At 33.2% G+C, this 22,241-nt stretch overlaps 1 protein-coding gene across 1 annotated transcript in view; it reads left to right on the top strand.

Annotated features, from left to right (window-relative positions):
• The window catches only part of LOC132743686 (structural maintenance of chromosomes protein 2-like), an 83,468-nt gene that overhangs the window by 52,378 nt on the left and 8,849 nt on the right, over positions 1–22,241 (top strand). Inside the window, exon 4 of the mRNA XM_060732240.1 lies at positions 1,942–2,389. Coding sequence (XP_060588223.1) covers positions 1,942–2,389 — 448 coding nt within the window. The remainder of the gene's footprint in view (positions 1–1,941; positions 2,390–22,241) is intronic.

The following is a 22,241-nucleotide window of genomic DNA, read 5'->3' as shown; positions in this document are numbered from 1 at the left end:
TTATGTTAAGTCACAATTGTATATAGACAGATAGATGGTATTTAAATCTTAATTTTCTATGAGACTCCCTGTCATATGTGACTTTTTCCTGAAAATCCCTTGGAAAGTCACATATGACAGTCTTGACTGTAATTGTAAATTAATGTTTGTACATTTTGGAAATCTCCAACACGATGTGAATTATTTTGACTTATCTCTGCGGAAGCTTAGTGTGTTTAGACTTAAAAAACATTGACACTTTCAAGTATCAGTACTTTAAGAGTGTCACGATTTCCGGGTGCCAAGTGCATTCAATGCTTCACAATTTTCAGGTGTGGGTGTCAAGTACTTTCAGTGCATCACATTTTTCAGGTGTCAAGTACTTTCAATGTTTCACGATTTTCATGTGTAAAGTACTTTCAATGTTTCACAATTTTTAAGTATCAGAACTTTGAGTGCGTCACGATTATTTAATGTTCAGTGCTTTTGGTATTTCACGACTTTAAGGTGTCAAGTACTTTCAGTGTTTCACGATTTCAGGTGTCAAGTACTTTCAATGTTTGACTAATTTTCGATTTACAATTATTTCAGTGTGTTACAATTTACAAGAATCAGTGATTCAATCCTTCATAATTTTAAAGGACCGATTATTTCAGTTCGTCACAATTTTCGGTAAATTTCAATGTGTGTAACAATTTTCAGGTTTCCCGTTCATTCAGTGCTTCCCAATTTTCGGGATTCAAGTAAATAAAAAAAATCATGATTTAAGGGTTTCCAGTACAATGTTTCTACAGTGCGTCACAGTTTTTAGGTTGTGCAATACTTTGATTTCTTCACTATTTTCAGGTTTTAGTTACTTTCAATGCAACCAAATTTTGATGTTTCTAGCAATTACAAACTGCTTCCAAATTTTCAGGGTTTCCAGTACATGCAGTGCTTCACAAATTTTAGGTTTTCTAGTACTTTAGGTGTGTCGATGAGATAGCTTAGATATTTTACATGAAACATAGTTTAGAAGACGTCCCTGGTGCTAAACTTGCCACGCCTCGGGGGTCATGGATTTTCCTTATTGGGGCTTGAATCTAATTGCAACCAGTGGATCAACAATCGTCACTTTTGCCAATTATTAATGACTTTTATAACAACCATTGTCTTCCATAGCAACCGGTATCTTTCATAGCAAACCAGTTATTTCTGTAGCAGCAATTGACTTTCCAAAGTAATTATAATGCATAATTCATGAGGAAGAGTAACCAGTGACTTCAAAAACGACCATTTATATTCCCCAGCAAAGAGCCAATTCAACAGCAGCCGTTCTTTTCCTGAAAAAACATGTGTTTATTAGCAACAAGTAATTTTCTTCAATTATTGATGTAAAATTAAGCAAGCAGTGATTTCCAAGAACAAATGATTTTTTATCAATCTGTCACTTTCATAGAAGCCATTGACTACCATTGCATTTATTGATTCCCATAGCATACAGTGACTTTCTATATTTCCATAGGAACCATTTTCTATCTTAACTACCATTAACTTTCCATAGAAACTATTAATTTTTAATCGAGGAATCAAATTGACTTTCATAGAAACCACTAACTTCCAAAGACACCAATAGTTTTGTAAAGCCACCAGTGAATTTTTCAATTACGAATGTTTTTTTCTCAGCAATAACAACCTGTAAACGTTTTTTACATTTGCACGCTTTCAGATAATGACCTTTGTGATCAGTAAAAGATTAAGACTTTATATCTGTTTTTATTGATAGTAAACAGTGTTAATTGTCCCTTGTTATCAAGAGCCTTTAAAATAAGTAGAGCCATCATGACTCTTGTTCAGCAAATTTTGTTTTTCATGTAAAATATTGTATAAACAGATAAATTGTTGGGTCAACATTTTCGTTAAACACTTAAAAAGACCAAACATCCAAACTTAAATGATAAAGTTATTCATTTCCGGTTTTAGATACTTGTTCGTCGAAGTTCTCCAGCTTTGAATATTCAGCAAGCAATCGACGAATTCGAAACTTGCCCTCTTGATCTGGAAGAAGAGAGAAGAATACAGAAAGAAATAGAAAAGTGGAATGACTATGAAGATGATGTTGACCGACTAAAACAGGAAATGACAGACGTGAAAGAAAATGTAACTGACGTGAAGAAAGACATTGAAGACATAAAGGAAAATGTAACTGATGTGAAGAAAGTGAAGAAAGACCTTGAAGATGTTAAGGAAAGTGATACTGCAGTGAAAAGAGACCTTGAAGACATAAAGGCAAATGTAACAAACGTGAAGAAAGGCCTAGAAGACGTAAAAGAAAATGACATTGCAGTGAAGAGAAACCTTGAAGGCATTAAGGAAAGTGTAACTGATGTGAAGAGAGACCTTGATGAGATCAAAAGACGGCAAGGGACAGGTTTGTTACTTTTTAAGCTTAAATATTTTATTGTTTAATGAATTCTTCATTATGGAGATATCTTTAGAAAGGCTGAGAAAAGAATATACTAGAACATGTAGAATACTAACAAATACTATGACACTTTTATGGATTTTCATGTCAACAGCAATAATTCTATAAATCAATGAATACAAGCATGTACTTCTTTAGCGTTTTGATCCTGACGTTTCCAATTTGTGATAAGTATCAACTCTTTTATTTTTTCGTAAATTTCTTTGACAAACTTTACAAATCTACGCTTGTGGGTTTGATATGGTAGATAATTCCGGTTCCAGACCATTGCCAGAATATAACAATATAACAGTGTTTAAGTAAAACGAAAATTGTCTCTTTCGAAGATTATAATCGATTCCTTCCACTTTGCAAATATAACACATGTAATATCTTTCGGTAAATATTAAATGTAAATCTACAATTACTCTAGGTTTTTAGTCACAAGCAACTTCGCGAAATTCTAAAAATGTGCCGCAGTATCTATCAATGTAACCGAAATTTCATAACATTTGTGTGTAATTTGTCAAAAGATGCATGCACATCAATCAATCCCGTGATAAATTACTATTTAATAATTCTTTAAAATAAGATCCTTTAACTTATTTTATATGGTTTCATATCATAAATATGACGCTCAAAATGAAGATTTGTCAACATTGTAAGTTCCAAAAATAATTATTTGTAAAGAAATTACCGAATTTAAATTTCATGTAATAAAGGGAGGTAATTTGAAATGTATTTCCTTATAAAGTCTAAGTCATTTGTTTCAATCAGAAATGAATGCATATATTTTAATGAATATATGTAATGTGAACAAATAATTGCAGTGCGTATGTTTTCATATTCTTCGGTGTTGAAAATCGTTTAAGAAGCACAATTATGTACATATATAATATTTAAATTTTCATTTAAGTGTGGTAACAACCTTATTTTATAACATACAAAATCTTTAATAATTACAACAAAACGGAACGGTTTCTTTCTGCCTCGTAATAAATATGCTCATTAAAAGCCTTAAAATGAACTGTCAACATTTTACACTTATAATTAACCATATAACCCCTTTCAACAGGAAATATTTACTCATTTATTATTTACATAAAAACTTTATGTTATTTGAGACTTATGTATATAAATGAAAGATCAACCATTAGTGTCCTTATATGATGTAACTCTATTGATAAATACGCACAACAAAGTTGTAAGAGGCCTTTGACGCCGGCATGAATAATCAGACGGTTTCAATGCACTGTTGATTGCTTACTTTTGACATAAGAATTATTTTCGTGAAAGAAAACCAGCATAAACGCATGTGTACCAAAAAAGACAACAACAATGGCAAACAAAAATTATTTCGTAAGTGCCGTCCGCATGGATAATTTTTAAGATGAGGTCGAGTTTTTGTTTTCTTTTGGTTTAAATTAACAATACTGCCCGTTCACAACACTGGATCCTTGATAACGCATTATGTACCAAACTTAATTTTATTAACTTAAAATATGGTTATATGGCAGTCTGGGGATAATCTCTCCTTTTCTTCTTCCTATGTTGAAAAAATTGGTAGTTGTGGCAACAAATAGACTCAAAATAATGAAAATATTTTAATGAAACTTGAAATATGGATAAATGACAGTATAGAGAGTATGCACATCATTTTAGTTTGACTCTGGGGAGTATATTGAGATGTGTCCTACTCATCTAGCGTCGGCAACCGCCTCCTGGTTTTGACAGATTTTACTCAGTAAAATCTATGTTTCAGTATAACTTTTTTATTTCTCAAGGTATAAACTTTAAAATTTAAATTTAGGTTTCTTATTATCAACATCATGTGTGACAAGGATCATAATTTTAGCAGCAAACCTATCGGAATAACCCCCTTAAACTTACAACTTTCATAAAAACCAATATTGTTATTTATGTAACTTCTTAATTATGCCCCCACTTCGAAGAAGAGGGTGTATATTGCTTTGCACTTGTCGGTCCGTCCGGTCTGTCGTCCGTAGACCAAATGGTTTCCGAGTGATAACTAAAGAATCCTTAGGCCTAGGAACTTCAAACTTTGTATGGTGATTGGTCATGACCAGAAGATGACCCCTATTGATTTTGGGTCAAGGGGTCAAAGGTCAAGGTCACATTGACCTTGTAGGTAAAAATGGTTTCCGATCAATAACTAAAGAACGTTTAAGCCTAGGAACTTTAAACTTGGTATGATGATTGCTCATGACCAGCAAATGACCCTATTGATTTTGGGGTCAAGGGGTCAAAGTTCAAGGTCACATTGACCTTGAAGGTAAAATTGGTTTCCGATCAATAACTAAAGAACCCCTTAGGCCTAGAGACTTCAAACTTGGTAAGATGATTAGTCATGACCAGCAGATGACCCCTTTTGATTTAGGGGTTAAGGGGGTCAAAGGTCAAGGTCACATTGACCTTGTAGGTAAAAACGGTTTCCGATCAATAACTTAAGAACCCGTAGTCCTAGGAACTTCAAAGTTGGTATGATGATTGGTCATGACCAGTAGATGACCCCTATTGATTTTGGGTCAAGGGGTCAATGTCATAGTGACCTTGTACTTAATGACCGTTTCTGACCAATAACACAACAACTAAAGTTGCCTTGGTTGATATTTTTATGTGCTTTTGGTATACACATTTGAAGGTCTTATGTAATATAACAACTTGGCTGTCATTAATGAGGCCTATGTGATTCATAAAAGTTATGTATATATTATTTGGTAAGATTTTTAATAACTTTAATTGCTGCCCACAACCTATGGGGTCACAGTAATTATTACCTTGTGACAAGTCATGACCAGTAGATACTAGATAACCCTTTTTAATTGCTTGTTCACTGGGTCAGAAGTCATGCATAATAACCTGATCACATGACAAATTGGCTGCCGATAGGGGGCATACATGTTTTACAAACATATCTTGTTTCTAAATGTTTCTACTTGAAACTTTATTAATATCTGTCTTATTATCACCTACATTTATTTCTTTTTTCTTACTTTCTTTCTTTCTTCCTTTCTTTCTTTCTTCTTCAAACTTCAAGTATATGTTACTTTTTGTTACTAATTTCATGTGTGAGAAGATTCAATACTCTAGTTTGACCATTTCCAGAATTATGACCCCCTTGAACTTAGATTATATTTCTTGAAATTATGATTTCTTTACTCAACTTTCTTGATTTCTTAAACGATTTACTTCAAACTTTAAACTACCATATCATAATAATATGACAAGCTTCATCAATCTAGCGTCCATATATCAAAAATTATCTCCCCCTTAAACTTTGAATTTTCCTTATTTATTCTACAATTTTCTTATTTCTTCGTGCATTTACTTCATATTTCAAATACATTTGTATATGTTCATTATCAACACTAAATTATATGTGAGTAGATGTATAAATCTAGTGCCTGGATTTCCTTGATTAATATTATTCTGAACTTCGAAAATTGTTATATATATACATATTTTTTTAATTTTCTGCTTTGTTACTATCACATGTATATACGTTACCATCTGCTTTAGACTTAAGATATTTGTTCTTTGGCACCACTCACATCATGTATGACGAGGCTCAGAAGTGTAGCATCTTCATTATAAGAGTTATCGCCTCCTTGGTTTAATGATTGTTCTTTTAAAAATGTTATATACTGGTTTAAAACAGGGATGAATAAAGGTTTGCCCTCTGTTTACCCGTCCCTAAAATCTGTTTCACCAGATTACGTTTAACGAACTATGTATAGGAAGCTGCGTTTCCTTTAACAGGACATGTAAAGTTGGTATTTTTCTTTAAATTACTTGGCGGTAAAATAAACAAGAAGTATCTTTAAAAAGATACTCGGATTTTACTTTCATAGGTTGTTAATGAAGAAATGTTAACTCGTTTTAAAAATAACTGTAAGTTTTAAATGTGCAAATTCTCAGTCGCTGAAGGCCCTTTTTCAGACTTTGAAATTGGATTGACCTGAAACACAAATACTAAGAAAATTACAAAAAAATGCAATATTTGTTACACAATTTCCATTTATTTACGCAGTCTTTACTGACTAAACGTTTTCTTAATATGATTATAGTATGATTTATATTTATCATTTTTGTGAATAAAGTTAACAATAATTCGACTAAACGGGGCGCTTTATTAAAGAAATAAATCGTTTGAAATGTTAAAAACCCTGATTATTTGACGGCTTGTGCACACGTCGGCTAGTAGATATGCATTCATCCATTCAGCAACGGGGAAAATTTAAGTTATTTTTGTTTTAACAAAATAACATTGGGTTCAGATTCTCTAATAAAATATTTTTGGACAGGGGACCAGAGAAAAGCACAGGCAAAGGACACATTGTCCATGTCAATAATAGTCAAATTAACATAAAAACACCCCTGGATCATTAACAGCATAATTACTATCCAGCACCCGTTACTATGTAAAAGAAAGAGCATCGAAACATGAGGTTATCTGATTTACGAGAGTATTAATCAGATTGCCGAGTGTTATGATGTCCTTTCTCTTTTGTCATAGTCAAACATTAAAACACGTTCCCAGTTGTCACAATATGAAACCCCGGAGAAAAGTTACCAATGAACGAGCATTTAAATATGATATTTCTGTCGCTTTCACTTTCCATGCCGTCCCAATAAGTAAACCCCAGCAAAAATTAGCTAATCAATGGGCATGCTCTGGGGTGTGGGTTACTAATACCTGCACTCCAGTTAACGCGCAGTGATATGTATACGATTTAACTCAGACACATTTTCAACAGAAAGGAGCCAAAACTATGATACAAATAATACATATACAAGGTATGTTACTTAACGTAGCGAATTCATCCGATACAGTCAACATTTTCCTCTCGTATTTTTTAGCTCACCAGAGCCGAAGGCTCAGGGTGAGCTATTAGTATCAAAAGGGGATGCTCCGGCGTCCGTCGTCCGTCGTCATGCGTAAACAATTGTCTTCTTCTCTGAAACTACTAAGCAGATTTACTTCAAATTTGGTCTGTAGCATCCTTGTGACAGTCACACTTGAATTTGCTCATGTCATTCCCATTGGCCCCTTAAAGGGGTCAGCAGAGCTAAAAATAGAAAAACCTTTAAACATCTTCTTCTACGGAACTAATGGATGGATGATCACCAAACTTTGTCTGTAGCATTCTTGGGAAGTCTTTTATCAAGTTTGCTTATATGAATTTGATTGGCCCCTTTTAGGGGCCGCTATAGCTAAAAATAGAAAAAAACCTTTAAACATCTTCTTCTACAGAACTAATTGATGGATGATCACCAAACTTTGTCCGTAGCATTGTTAGGTAGTCTTTAATCAAGTTTGCTCATATTATTTTGATTGGCCCCTAAAATTAAAAATAGATAAACGTTTAAACGTCTATTGCTATAGCACTAATCGATGGATGATCACCAAACTTTGTCTGTAAGAATCTTGGGTAGTCTTTTATCAAGTTTGCTCATATTAGTTTGATTAGCCCCTTTTAGGGGCTGCTCAAGCTTAAAATAGAAAAACCTTTAAACATCTTCTACTACAGAACAAATTAATGGATGATCATCAAACATTGTCTGTAGCATTCTTGGGTAGTATTTTATCAAGTTTGCTCATATTTATTTTATTAGCCTCTTTTAGGGTCAGCTAAAGCTAAAAATAGAAAAAAACTTTGAACATCATTTCCTACTTAAATAATTGATGGATGATCACCAAACTTTGTCTGTAGCATTCTTATGTAGTCTTTGATCAAGTTTGTTCATATAAATTTGATTGACACCCATTTTGGAGCATCTAAAGCTGAATGTCCCGGGCCATGGCATGTCTTCAAATTATAGTTTAATAATGAAAGGAAAATAACTCATGTTGGAATGTTTCTATACATGTGTACATGCATACATGTGAACTCTCCCAATTTGAGTGGGTGAAACCTCTTTCTAATGTCAAATTTTTAACTGTTTTTCTTAGAATAAGGGGTGTTTTAAAAAATAAAGAAATCTCCCTAATTGGCCCTCATTAAGCATAGAAAAGAAGAAGTCAGATCAATAATTAATCAGGCTCTTAAAAGATTATGCACGGGCGTCATTTTCTACAAAACGGCATTAGCAGGTGTCTTCCATAAAACCATTTTTGCCACATTGAATAATCAATGTTTCGACTTACCTACTACACCCCGTACACTTGCTAACAGTTTTACATCTACACCCCGTACAAAACCGTGCTAGACTCTGTACACTAAGCAATGTCTTTTTTTCGCAAATTTTGATGAAAGCAGCTCGATTGATGGATGACCACTCAAATACAAGTAGAAAGAAGTCTGTATTTTATATTAAATATGGATTTTGATACAACAAATGCCTTTTGGGTCTTATTTACACGTAAATATCAACATCGTTCGCAAATGTCAACAAAAACGGTACAATTTATCGCCGATTTAACAAAAAGTATTCAATTTGCAGAGAAAAGAAAATACTGCTCTAAGCCCCGACATATATACCTTCACAAAATTGTAAAGTTTGGAAAAATTGATGGAGTTATGATGGAGAAATAAGTTGAAACATTACCTTGGGTGAACTCGACGTAAACATTTTACTTTCGTTTCGGAGTTTTGAGGGGCTATATCCGGTGGACGCTGTACAACAGTGATAGTACAAAAATACATTTCTAGCAGTAGCAGTAAAAACTATTTAAAACACTGAAATTATGATAATTTAGGACAAATGTGGACAATACATTGTTAAATTGCCTTTACTCTTATTATTCCAATTGATTTCCATAGGAAAAGTGCCCAAAATTCATTTCATAAAAGACAGGGGCTATGGACTTGTAAACAAATATAGCAGCTGTACATTGACGAATAATGTACCGTATAGATCGTTGTTTGTTGTCGTAAAAAAATCAATTGATAGGAACATTTATCTCTTCAAATTTAAATGGGTATCACACATGATTAATTAAAACATACTAACCTGTCTAATATTATCGATAAAATATCTCAAAAATTAAAAAAAATGTTTAACGACATTGTAACTAAACTACCGTAATTTGTAAACGCACCTACATGTAGATCTACATTCTTAAGAAATATACTTTGAAATAAATTGAAAATCGTATTTTTATGCTTTTCTTAGCCTAATTTGAAGTGAAAAGCGTTTTTTTTAAACGCTTTTCAGTTTAGGTCAGTTTTTTCACATTTTGAATAATTATTCTGGAAAAAAAAACGGTGTGCGGAAAAAATATTTCAGTCCCATCATGTCAAAAAAACCTTAGTGAAGTCCCTTTGAATATTTTTCGGGTACGTGCAAACCCAGATTGAAAATGGTAAAATTTTAACTAATTTAAGGGCAAAAACTCTAAAAAAATACTAAATATATCCACATAAAAATACCCAAAGTGCACAACATCACATGCTGATCAACATTCCAGTAAGGTTTTACGACTCTAGGTCATATATTTTTTTGAGTTACGTGCGACACAAGTTGAAAATTGGCAAATCTTTATTAAGTCAAGGGCAATAAATCTAAAAATACTACATATATCCACATGAAAATATCCAGGTGCACAACTTCACATGCTGATCAACATTCCTGTAAGGTTTCATGACTCTATGTCAATTAACTATTGAGTTACGTGCGACACAAAAAGGGAACTGACGAACGGAAGGACGGACGGACAAGGGTAAATCTAAATGCCCCTATAGTAGGGGCACAACAAAGATAATTAATGAAATGAAATTCACTCTCATTTAATCAAAAAACCTGTACATCCGGCTGAATGAATTATTTCCACTGAAAAAAGCCCTTTAATTGGCAACAGTGTTTGGATGTCTTTTGTACATTTTTTACGGCAGCGAAAACAACTTGAAAAAACTGCCTTATATTAAATAACTTGTAATGTAGCTAACGATTATAATTTATTTATTTTATTTATTTATTTTTTTATTTATTTATTTAAATTTAACTTATTATTTTCTATACAAAAAAGAAAACATTATGCCATTGCGAAAAAAACAGTTTATTTTTAGCAGAAACATCCCTTGAATGTTCGCCCAGCCAGTGTTATATCCTCGTAACTAACTGCGTTCATTAACTATAACTTTTTTACGTTTAACATAATATTACATGTACAATACAAGTCATTGAAGTTGGATTTTTTGTTGTGTGGATTTTATTATGGCCCTGAATTTTAAATATCTCAAAATTCCATTCATGTTTGAAAGAATTTCTATCGGGTATTTTAATTAGCATCATTCCGTTATTCCATATGTTTTAAGGGACAGGCGCATCGTATTCTTGCGAAGAACAGGCGAGTAAACGTTACTTGGTATAAACAAGGGGGCCATGGAAGGCCCAGAAGTCGCTCTACCTGTATATAGGCCCAAGAGCGGGACCAGTTTAAATCCCAGGGCTTTTATTTTGTAGACACCCATTAGAAAGATGTTTCACCTCAAAACAATTAACATCCTAAGGTCTAGCTCGTTGGGTTTTTTAAAAGAAGATTTTTCAAGTTTTTCTTTACACATATAGTCTAAAAACAATGACACACCCTGGGGTGAGGCAAGTTTGTCTGACCCCTGTGCTTTTATTTGAAAACAATAATTTGTAGACAATTACTAGAAAAATGTTCCATGCTTAATATCTTCAACTCTAGCTATTCGGTTTTTTCAAAGAAGATTTTAAAGTTTTTGCAATACACATATAAGAGGAAAATCAATGTCCCCTGGGCGGGCCAATTTTGATCCCATGGCTCTTTTTATAGCAAAACTTGGTAGACATTTATTAGAACATGTTTCATGCCAAATATCTTAGCTCTAGCCTCTTTGGGTTCTTTAAAAACGAAAGGACTTTTTTAAGTTTTTACAATATAGTGCAATAGGAAAATCAATGACCCCTTGGGCGGGCCAATTTTGACCCCAGGGCTTTTATTTTGAACAAACTTGGTAGACACTTATTAAACATGTTTTCATGCCAATTATCTTAGCTCTAGCTTTTGGCCTCTTAAAAGAAAGATTTTTTGGGTTTTACTATATGCATAAGGGAAAAATCACATGACCCCCATGGGGCGGGCCAATTTTGACCCCGCAGGGCTTTTACTTTTTTAAGTTTTTACTTTGGGTTGTCATGGCAACCAAAGAGTTCTGCAGGAACAACTTTGTTTAAGTGCTTCACACAAAAGAACATCCGTGAAGTTTTATTATGAAACTGCCCTTATGGTTTCAGAGAGGAGTGTGAACGGACGACGGACGGAAGAGTTATCCTAATAGCTCACCCTGAAGGAATATGTTCAGGTGAGCTCAAAAAATCCAAATTGTAATGTAAAACAAGAGGGCCAATCGAAGGCCCTGAAGTCGCCTCAAACCCTGTAATATGCCCCCCAGGACAGGGCCAGTTTAAACCCCAGGCTTCTATTTGAACAAACTTGGTAGACACCCATTATGAAGATATTTCACGCTAAACGTCTTAGGACTAGCTCGTTGAGTTTTTTTAAAAGCAGATTTTTAAGTTTTAAACTATTACAACAATAGTTAACACAATTCAACACCCTAGGGTGGGGCCTAGTTTTGGCCCCAGGGCTTTTATTTTGAACAAACTTTGGAGACTACTACACTAGGAAGATGTTTCATGCTTGATAATCTAAAACTCCTATGCCTTGATTCTGAATTTTTTTAAAGAAGATTTTTTAAGGGTTTTTGCCTTTACAACATATTAGAGAGAAAATCAAAAGTCCCCCGGGGGCAGGGCCAAAATTTTGACCCTAAGGGCTTTATTTGAACAAAACTTTGAAGACCACAAACTTGGAAGATGTTTTCATGCCTAAATATTTAACTCTTAAGCTATTTGGGGTTTTTTTCAAAGAAAGATTTTTAATAAGTTTTGTTCTATAACCAAAATCAAATCAATGACCCCGGGGGCAAGGGCCAATTTTTGGACCAAGGGTCATATGGGAAAAAAACTTTGTAGACATTCACCAGAAATGTTTCATGCTTAGTTAACCTAACTCTTAAGCTATTTGGGGTTTTTTTTCAAAGAATTTTTAATTTAAAGTTTTGCTTACACATATATGGAAAAATCAATTTACCCCTGGGGAGGGCAAATTTTTACCCCAGGGCCCTTCTTATTGGAAACATGGTTCAATGCTAAATATCTTTAGCTCTAGCCTTTGGTTTTTAAAAAAAAGATTTTATAATTTTTACTATATGCATATAGGGAAAAATCAATGACCCCTGAGGTGGGCCAATTTTGACCCCAGGGCTTTTATTTGAACAAACTTGAAGACACCTATAAGAAGATGTTTCATTGCCCTAAAATATCTTTAGCTCTAGAATCTTTTGGGTTTTTTAAAAAAGAAGATTTTATTAAGTTTTTTAACTATTTGCAAATAGGCGAAAATCAATGAACCCCCGGGCGGGGGTCCCATTCCGACCTTTTAAAGGGCTTTATTTGAACAAACTTTGAAGAACACTAACTGAAAGATGTTTCATGCCAAATATCTTAACCTAGCTATTTGGGTTTTTTTTCAAAAAAAATTTTTTATAAGTTTTTGCCTTATACACATAAATCAAATCAAATGACCCCGGGGGGCTCAAGGCCAATTTTGACCCAAGGCTTAAATATTTGAAAAAAAACTTTGTTGACATTTCACCAGAAGATTGTTTCATGGCCTTTAGTACCTAAACTCCTAGCTATTTGTGGTTTTTTTCAAAAAAAAATTTTTAATTTAAAGTTTTTTGCTTTAAACACATAATATGGAAAATATCAATTACCCCTGGGGGCGAGGGCCCAATTTTTTTACCCCGGGCTTCTTTATTTGAAACATGGTTCATTGCAAAATATCTTAGCCTCCTTAGCTCTTTGGTTTCTTTAAAAGAAATTTTTATAAGTTTTTTACTATTTTCTTTTTTTTGCATATAGGGAAAACTCCAATGAACCCCTGGGTGGGGCCAATTTTGAAACCCCAGGTGCTTTTTTTATTTGAAACAAACTTGATAGACAACCTATAAGAAGATGTTTCATGCTAAATATCTAGGCTCTAGATCTATTGGGTTTTTAAAAGAAGATTTTTATAAGTTTTTACTAAATATGCAAATAGGGAAAGATTTCAATGACCTCCGCGTGTGCGGTGCCCAATTCCCGACCCTAGGGCTTTTATTTGAACACAACTTGTGGTAGACATTCATTAAGAACATGTTTCATGCTAAATATCTTAGCTCTAGCTCTTTGGGTTCTTTAAAAGAAGGGATTTAATAAGTTTTTAAACTATACTGCATATAGGGAAAAAATCAGATGACCCCTGGGGTGGGGCCTATTTTTGACCCCCAGGGCTTTTATTTGAAACAAACTTGATAGACACCTATTAGAAGATGTTTCAGATGCCTAAATATCTTTAGCTCTCTAAGATCTTTGGGGTTTTTTTAAAAGAAGATTTTATAAATTTTTTTACAATATGAAAATAGGAAAAATTCAATGACCCCCGGGGCGGGGCCCAATTTTCGACCCTGGGGTTTTTAATTTGAAAAAAATTTTGGAAAAACATTCATTAGAACATTTTTTCATGCTAATATTTTTTAGTTTCTAGCTTTTTGGGTTTTTTAAAAAGGGAAGTTTTTAATAATTTTTTTAACTATATGCAAATTGGGAAAATCAGATGCCCCCTGGGGCGGACCCTAATTTTGACCCAAGGGCTTTTAAAATTAAAACCAAACTTGGAAAAACAACCATTTAAGATTTTCATGTTTAAATATTTTAAACCCTCTAGCCTTGGGGTTTTTTTAAATTAGAAAATTTTTTAAAATTTTTTCTATCGCTTTTCCCAAAGGGAAAACCAATTTCTGCATGGGAATTAAAAATTCTTTGAAACAATTTTTTAAAAAGGTGACCACCAAAAAGGAACATTTCCTGTGAAGTTTGGATGAAATTGCGCTAAGCCGGTTTTTAGAGGAATGTCAATTTAAAAAGTAAAAATTTCACCGGATGGACGACCGGGAACGGCGACGGACGCCGGGACGAAAAGTTATCCACAAAAGCTCAAGGACCCGTGTCACTTTGTGACAGGTGAGCACAAAAACTTGGAAAAAGATGAGAAGAAAACGGTCTGATACTTAAGATGAACTTTATTCTCTCACGAAATAATAATTTTTTGGGGAAAGAAAGATCCAAAGTTAACTTTTGATTCAAATATAAATACATCGTTCGTATTGTCTTGTTTTCATTGACCTGTCAATTATAATAACATTATAAGGCACTCATTTAAATATTCACCCATACTTTCGGTTTGGTCCGTGTAAGTTTTACGAGAATTAATGTGGAGTATATAAGTAAATGTTTTGAAAGTCAGGCCAAGCTTTAATGTGAAGGTTTTCCCGTTAATTCGCAAATAGCGGCAGTCGGTTAAGAGAAGGCCCCGTGATTTAATCTGGAGAGGTCTGTGGTTCGATCCTTACTGATGAAGTCCTTTTAGACTTTTAAAACTTTCTTCCTCTATTTTTGCAGTATATTTTAAATGGAACCAATTTTGTAGGGTGTTTTTACGGCATTGAAAAAGACATTTATTTGGTTTTACCTCGTTTTAATTTAAACATGAATTCTTAAAAACGTGTTATTTAAAAGATAAAGACTTTACAAAATTAAAAGCAAAACAATAATTAAACAAAACGAACAACAAAAAAAAAAAATAATTTCATGTTTAGCTTAATTTTTATTTTTTTTTTTGAAATATTAATATTAAGAAGGAAAAAAAACATGGACCAACGCGGTCTCGAACTTAAAAACATCTGTGGCCCAAAACTTAGATTGTAAACTCGTGCTTTAAACCCTATTGGCCGCATAACGATCAAGTAGATTTAGTTCATGGATAAAAATCAAATTTTAGATTTCCATACCGTACAACGTTAACGTACCTCTCACACTGAAACTTTCCGAAAATCTACCGAAGATTAATAATATCGTGTGCATCGACGGTGTAATCATATGTAATTGACAGGTTAATAAAAACCAAACAAATACTCGGTTTACAACATATTCATGCATGCTATTCTTTTCAATCCATTGAAAAAAAACTACAAAGTACGTTTGATTGAAAAATAAAAAAAAAATCTATAAGTGAAAGTCACCCTTAAATATGATAGAATATTTATTCAAGAAAAAATCGAAATCCTGTTTATTATTAATCATGGTAAGAAAACAAAAAGCACTGAGTTTAGAAATCAAATTAAATAAATAATGTATTTTTTATGAGAAATTGTGAATAGGGAGTAAAACTAAAAAAATGAAAAGCAAATATTTTCCAAACATTCCAAAAAAGTACTATGCGCCCTTCGGGTTATTGTGTCAAAAAAGAAATAACATTATTAATTTTGTCTTTAATCAAATGCTCTTCCCAAAATGGCGGACGATGAAAAAACAATCAGTTTGTTTATGTAAATCTGTTCGCTATAAAAAAAAAATGATACAAGGAACTAAATTTCGCTTATATGCTTAATAGGGGACTCCGGTTATAAGGAACTGATCTTGGATGTCTACAGTAAATATAAAACTTGGTTATACTGCAAAGTGCAGAGGGAAAAAATTGCCTCTAAAGTTCACTGCCAATGGTAACTTTTAGTTATCAAATTGTCACTTTGCGAAAAATTTACAGCTCTGGAAAGTTCATTTTCACTAAAAGGTTAAAAGATAACAATGTTACCCAAACTGCGTAAACAGCGACCAGTGAATTTTTTTTTACAAAATGAATAACGTTTTAATTATCCGGTAATTGTGGTCCTAAAACCGCCAAGACCACTCTTAATTAATTATTTTTGTTCCAAAAATCTATTGAACAGGGCTTGAAAAACAAATGGAAAGTTTTATCGATAACTTAACTGACGAAACTCCTAGAATAAGCTTGTCCCCTTCCCCCTGCTTTTCCCAAGCTCCATTTTTACACCAAGAACGAAATATTTATCGTCTGTAATTTTCGAAATCTTCAGTGGTCCACTGTTAATATATTGCGCACACCAAAATCCACACCGGGTATTACCGCGGCAGTTGAAGCTGAAATTTACTGCTCGGTAAAGTAAGTTTATAAATTTGGGGTTTGGAAATTAATATGCACAAATAAGGCCCATTTCATTGCTAATGAAACTATGTCCCTTTCTTTTTTTTTATTGTCCATTGACTGGAGATACGTGTTAAGTATTTTTTCTGTTTTAAAGGTAAACTATTTTGAGCAGGAAAAAGTGACAGCTTCGGAAAAATCCGTAGAAAAAGGTCTGTTTTTTGTTCCCAAAACATCCTCACGTTTTGACTAAAGGGCAGGTTTCGTGTTATAATTACTAGATCGACGTTCATTTCCAATTGGGGTCACGCAAGCCAACTATCTTACCCCGTGGAGTCCTTGTCTTGAAAGTTTTACAGACGTTCAATCTGGTCCGGTTGAAGAAAAAAAATGCTTGCCGTTGTAAGGCAATACTATTTTAAAAAATGCCTGCCGGTGTCGATTCAGAAAATAACCAATGAAAGTGTAGCTAACATTCTGACAGAAAACCACAGGTCAATCTTTTAATCAATTCCTCTATTTCCCTTTGTGCCCTTTTTAGTGCGGAATTGAGACTTTTAAACAATCATTTCTAATATGTTCTCAAAAAGAAAAAGTAATCTTTAATACGGTAAATGTGCCATCGAAAAAGCTTTTAGCAACACCAGATACAATAAAAAATGTGATGGGATTCCGTTACTTTACCAAATTCACCTAGGGAACGGTGTTTTACAGTAATCCGTTTTTCGGTAACAGTTATAGAATTTTCAAGAAAATGGAGGATTATTTTATGGGAAAAGAGAGGTAGGTGATTTTTTTATTCAGGTCCAATACTACAATAAGTTTTAATTTCTAAAATATGTTTTAGTGCTTAGCTCTTGTAAGGGGAACAGAAATCCGGTATCTAGTATATATATTTCTTCAGACCTGCACCGCAGATTTATCGCTATAATTGTTTCATAAATATGCAGAATTTTGACAGTTGGGAAAATTTGGAATCGAGAGACCAAACGCATTTTTCTCCAATTTTCGACATTATTTATTCAATGGGCCCAGAAAAAGTAAAATCTGCCAAAATCGTAGTCCTTTATTTAAAAAATACGGTTTTAAAAAAATAAAAATTAAACCAGTTGAACCTATTCTCCTGTTCGTTTAAATGCGTTTAAAAAATAAACAATGTTACAGATAGAATGAGGTGAAATTTGTGCCGGGTTTTACAGCAAGACCTTGCGATTTTTTTCCGCCCTCCGAAATTTGTTTAAGTTTATACCCAGATTTCGGGTTATCAGTTTTAGAGACTTTGAAATTTTCTATATATACTAGGTAAAAAATTTATGAATGTTACATAAATTTTTAAAATTCTGTGTGCTTTTGGTCCGAACCCTAAATTCGTCCGTCGTCGTACACATGTGTGGCAAAATCTTCACCCGCCCTCAGTAAACTTACTTGACTAAATGGGTTTGAAATTTAACAGACTTTCTACCCAATTAAATTGTTCAAATGGTTTCGCGTTGCCCAATCGGATACGAAAAAACCGAAAGCAAATAGATTTTGAAAAAAAATGCCATTTTTTAAAGACCCTTCGTCAAATCTCAACCAAAAAGCCATTCAAACAAATAATGGAATCATGGGTTCATTTCCGAATTCTTCTTTTTTGAAGTTTACGATTTTTGTCATTAAATTAAATTGTAAAAGTCTTTTATTTTTATTTCAGACATCCGGTAATAGCCAAGATTTTTATATTTCGAAAAAAGAAAATAAATATTGAAAAGTTTATAGGAGTATAAATTAAGGTCACAAAAATACAATATCTTTCCAGTGAACCTGAATTTGGGAGGTATTATAAATAATGGCAGAAGTCGGGATAAGGACCATGACTTCAAAATAGATCTTTCATTTACAGCCTGTATTGAAAATCAATCAATGACTTTTGGATTCTTTGTATGTGAAAGGAATACTATCAAACGCTTATATACGGAAGTTTCGGTGGTCCAGTCAGGTGCCCGGTTTTTCGTGTCTGAAATGTTTCACAAAGGTATCTGGGGTCTTTCCCTTTACACTAAAGCAGGAATTTTTTCAAAAAATGGACCTCAGTGTCGTTGAAACTATAAAATCCAAGAAACCAAACTTAAACAAACCCTTTTTAAAATGCTTACAATACACTTTTATTATAGACGGAAGGTCCTAACTGAAAATAAAATTAAAGGTCTCAATATTGCTCAGTAAAATAGGGGCCTTAATTCATTCTTAGGGTATTGCCTGCTTTTAAAATTGTGTCTTTTGGACAGCAATCTCTATGGTTATTCACTTCCCTAACCTCCATCCCCCCCTTTAAATTTTAAATTTTATTTAGTTTCACTTTATTGTATTCTTTGTTTTTGGGCCACACGTAATTTTTAAAACCCGGGGTAATATGCCGTTTTCCCTAAAATGGCCATAACGGTTTCACATTGAAGGTTCCATGATAACCACCACAGATGGTGGTAAAAATTCATAATAGAAACGTTGTACACCAATTCTAGTGGCGACGTAATGTGAATTCTGCTGAATATCATGGTCCAGTCTCCTAAAATATAGGGAAGACGGCGGCAATACTCGCAGACGATAAGGCTGCAGCCTTACCGTCACTACCTCCAAGAATAGACAGGTTTAATCAAACGAGCCTGCCAACATTTTCATGTTGTCAGTGTTTGACTTCCTGTTAAGGTTTCTTTTTCTCATATTTTATTACTAATTGGCGTTATTATAATGTGTAATGAAATGAAGCCTCTCAATACAATTCGATAAAAGTTACTGTTATTGTCGTGAAAACAGTCCTTACTTATTTTGCAAAAAGTCTGAATCTGAAACTTAAAGTAAGAAAAATAGCAAACTATCAAACTATAATTAACTTTTCTGCTGGAGAAAAACGTAATACAACCTTTCAAGAATGTATTAAATATAAAGGTATAGGTTATTTCATAAAAAAAATGGATATACGAACTTGTTTTGAAATTTGGCAAGTATCTAAACGGTAACCGAAATCTGGGTATAAACTGTAACAGAATTGGATCAAAGCCGCCAGGTCTATGCGTGTAACCCTTCAAAATTAACCTCGCTCTATACTCTGTAACATTGTTTATTTTTTCAAAACGATTTTACCAACAGGAAAATAGGTTCAACTGGTCATTTTCTTTTATAAACCTATCTAAACACAAAGGACTAAAATTTTGTAGATTTACTTTATCTAGGCAGGCTTAAATGTCGGAATGGGAGAAAAACGCTTTCTCTCGATTTAAATTTTCAAACTGTCAAATCTGCACATTTATGAGACAATATAGAGATAAATCTGCGGTGCAGGGTCCGAAGAAATATATTACTAGATACCGGATATGTTCCTTACAAGCAAAGCACAGAAACATCTTTTAGAAACTAAACTACTAGTAGTATAGACCTGAATAAAAATCACCTACCTCTCTTCCCATAAATAATCATCCATCTTGAAAATTCTATACTGTAACCGAAAAACGCGATACTGTAAGACGTTCCCTACGGTGAAATTGTACTATAAATAGAGCAATTAAGATGAAGAAAGTAATTCAGTTTTCTATATTCATGCATGTGTGCTTGATCTGTTGTGTCTGTCAGTTACATGCTTACAATACCATAATTATGTATCTTAAGTTTAGCAGCGCATAATTCACTGCGTTTTAAAGACATAACGCCATTTGCATATTACAGAAGTGGATATTCATTTCCTTGCATATGACATTATTTCTCGAGTAATAATATTCATCGCCTTATGACATATTAAAATCTGAAATTTTACTTAGTCGGCGCTAATGCTGCAGAATATAAGCTATAAATCGGCAGGTAATAAAGGGGAGGACTAATTATCTTGCAAACTGACCAAGATCTGTTGGACATCAGCTGTATCATAAAACAATTGTATGCTTAATTTAAAATGCGAGATTAAGATAATATTTATCGACAGTTCAAATATTTTCCTATATTATCAAGTTCTTGTAAAACACGACAACGTGGATTCATTTCTTTAAATTTCATGTTTGAAATCGCGTTGTCCACCTTTACTGTTAGTACTGTTGTTAATATTTTAATTTAAGCATACTAAATGTAAATTCAAAGGGCAAAACTACAACGCGATTTCAAACATGAAAATTTAAAATTAAATCTTATATATTACCATCGATTTAGTAACTTATATTTTGCAGCTATTAGCGCCGACTAAGTAAATTTTAGGCTTATATCGTCATAAAGCGATGAACTCAAGAAAAACAAGTTCATTATGCTAGCAAATGAATATCCCACTTACTGAAGTTACAAGCTGTTATGTCTTTGAAAAAAGGCAGTGGACTTATGCGCTGCCTAAACTTATAGATACATAATTATTGGTATTGAATTTGCATGTAACTGACAGACACAACAGCATTCATTGCACACATGCTATGAATGATAGAAAAATGAATTTCTTTCAACTTAATTTGCCTCTACTAATAGTGCAATTCAAGTGGCGCGATTACAAAAACATGGATTCCTGTGAGGGGGGGCGGGCTGACATATGGGGGAAGATTTTTATTAAAAATAACGCAACAGGCGAAAAATTGCTGCATGTTTGAAGATTAATAAAAATTGTATGAATGTGTTTTTATAGCTCATCCTTAATAGCTGGCAATGTACTTTGCTTTTTGTATGTGTATGCTTATGCCTTTTTAAAAAAAAATATTTTAGATGATATGAATAAGAAAAATATATGTAAATTGGTGGGCGTAGGAGGGGTGTCCCCTCCCATAGACTGAGCAAAATTTTGAAAATATGAGGTTGTAAATGTGTTATTTTCTTGACTTTCTTGTGCTGTTTATGGTACCTTTTGCATGGTTTACATCACATTATATTTTGTATAGGTTCAAGTGTTTGCAAAGTCTTTCAAATAGAATTCCTCGTGTGGCTTTTAGTAGTTAAGCATTTACAAAATAACAGCACACTTAATTACTATTGTATGCACAACCGTTGATAAAAAATAATTTCAAATTACTTGATCATTTTTTATATGAATTGAATTAAAGTGGTATTTAAAATACTGCCTTTCTATGGTACAAAAAAAAATTTCAAACACTTATATTTTCAATAAGAATTTTTTCCATCAATGAATCCAGAGGTCACTACATTTAAATTTTATTATAAAAATATAACTGTCATAAAAAGTTATTAAATGTAAATGACCAATCCATTTCATCTTAATAAACAATATATTAAATGCGATCCTTTAATATATATATTCATTAAAAACTCGCCAATTTTTAATTTACAAATAAGAATTTTCAATTTCTTTAATTATAGGGCTTTCGTAAAGAAAATTGGAAAAATTAAGATAGTAAAAATATAATGTACACATCTGTTTTCCACTATCTGTGATATTAATTTCATTAGATTTTTGGAAAGTAATAAACCAATCAATTATGCATTTTTAACATTTGAAGTCATTCAAGCATGTTGATAGATAAAGATCTCTGCCAAACCCCCAAGGCATGAGATTTTACAGCTGGATGACAGCCCAATAAATATTTTGAATAAGGCTGAGTACACTACAGCAATAACGTTTGAAAACTGAAAAATTATTCCAGCCCAGCTGGTAAAGGGATCCTTGCGGCCGAGCTGGGGGGGGGTGCTGCAGCCCTAGCTGTAGCCCGCGCGCTGAATCCGCTACTGGTGAATTTTTGGTCATATTGCATCATCACTTTTGTATTGTTCTGCGCTCTTGCTAAAAAGCTTTTTCGATGCACCATACCGCATTTAATTAACTTT

Source organism: Ruditapes philippinarum, unplaced genomic scaffold (assembly GCF_026571515.1).
Source record: "Ruditapes philippinarum isolate M1 unplaced genomic scaffold, ASM2657151v2 ctg3432_1_1_1_1, whole genome shotgun sequence".
Taxonomy (NCBI): Eukaryota; Metazoa; Mollusca; class Bivalvia; order Venerida; family Veneridae; genus Ruditapes; species Ruditapes philippinarum.
This window is presented reverse-complemented; position numbering and strand designations above follow the sequence as displayed.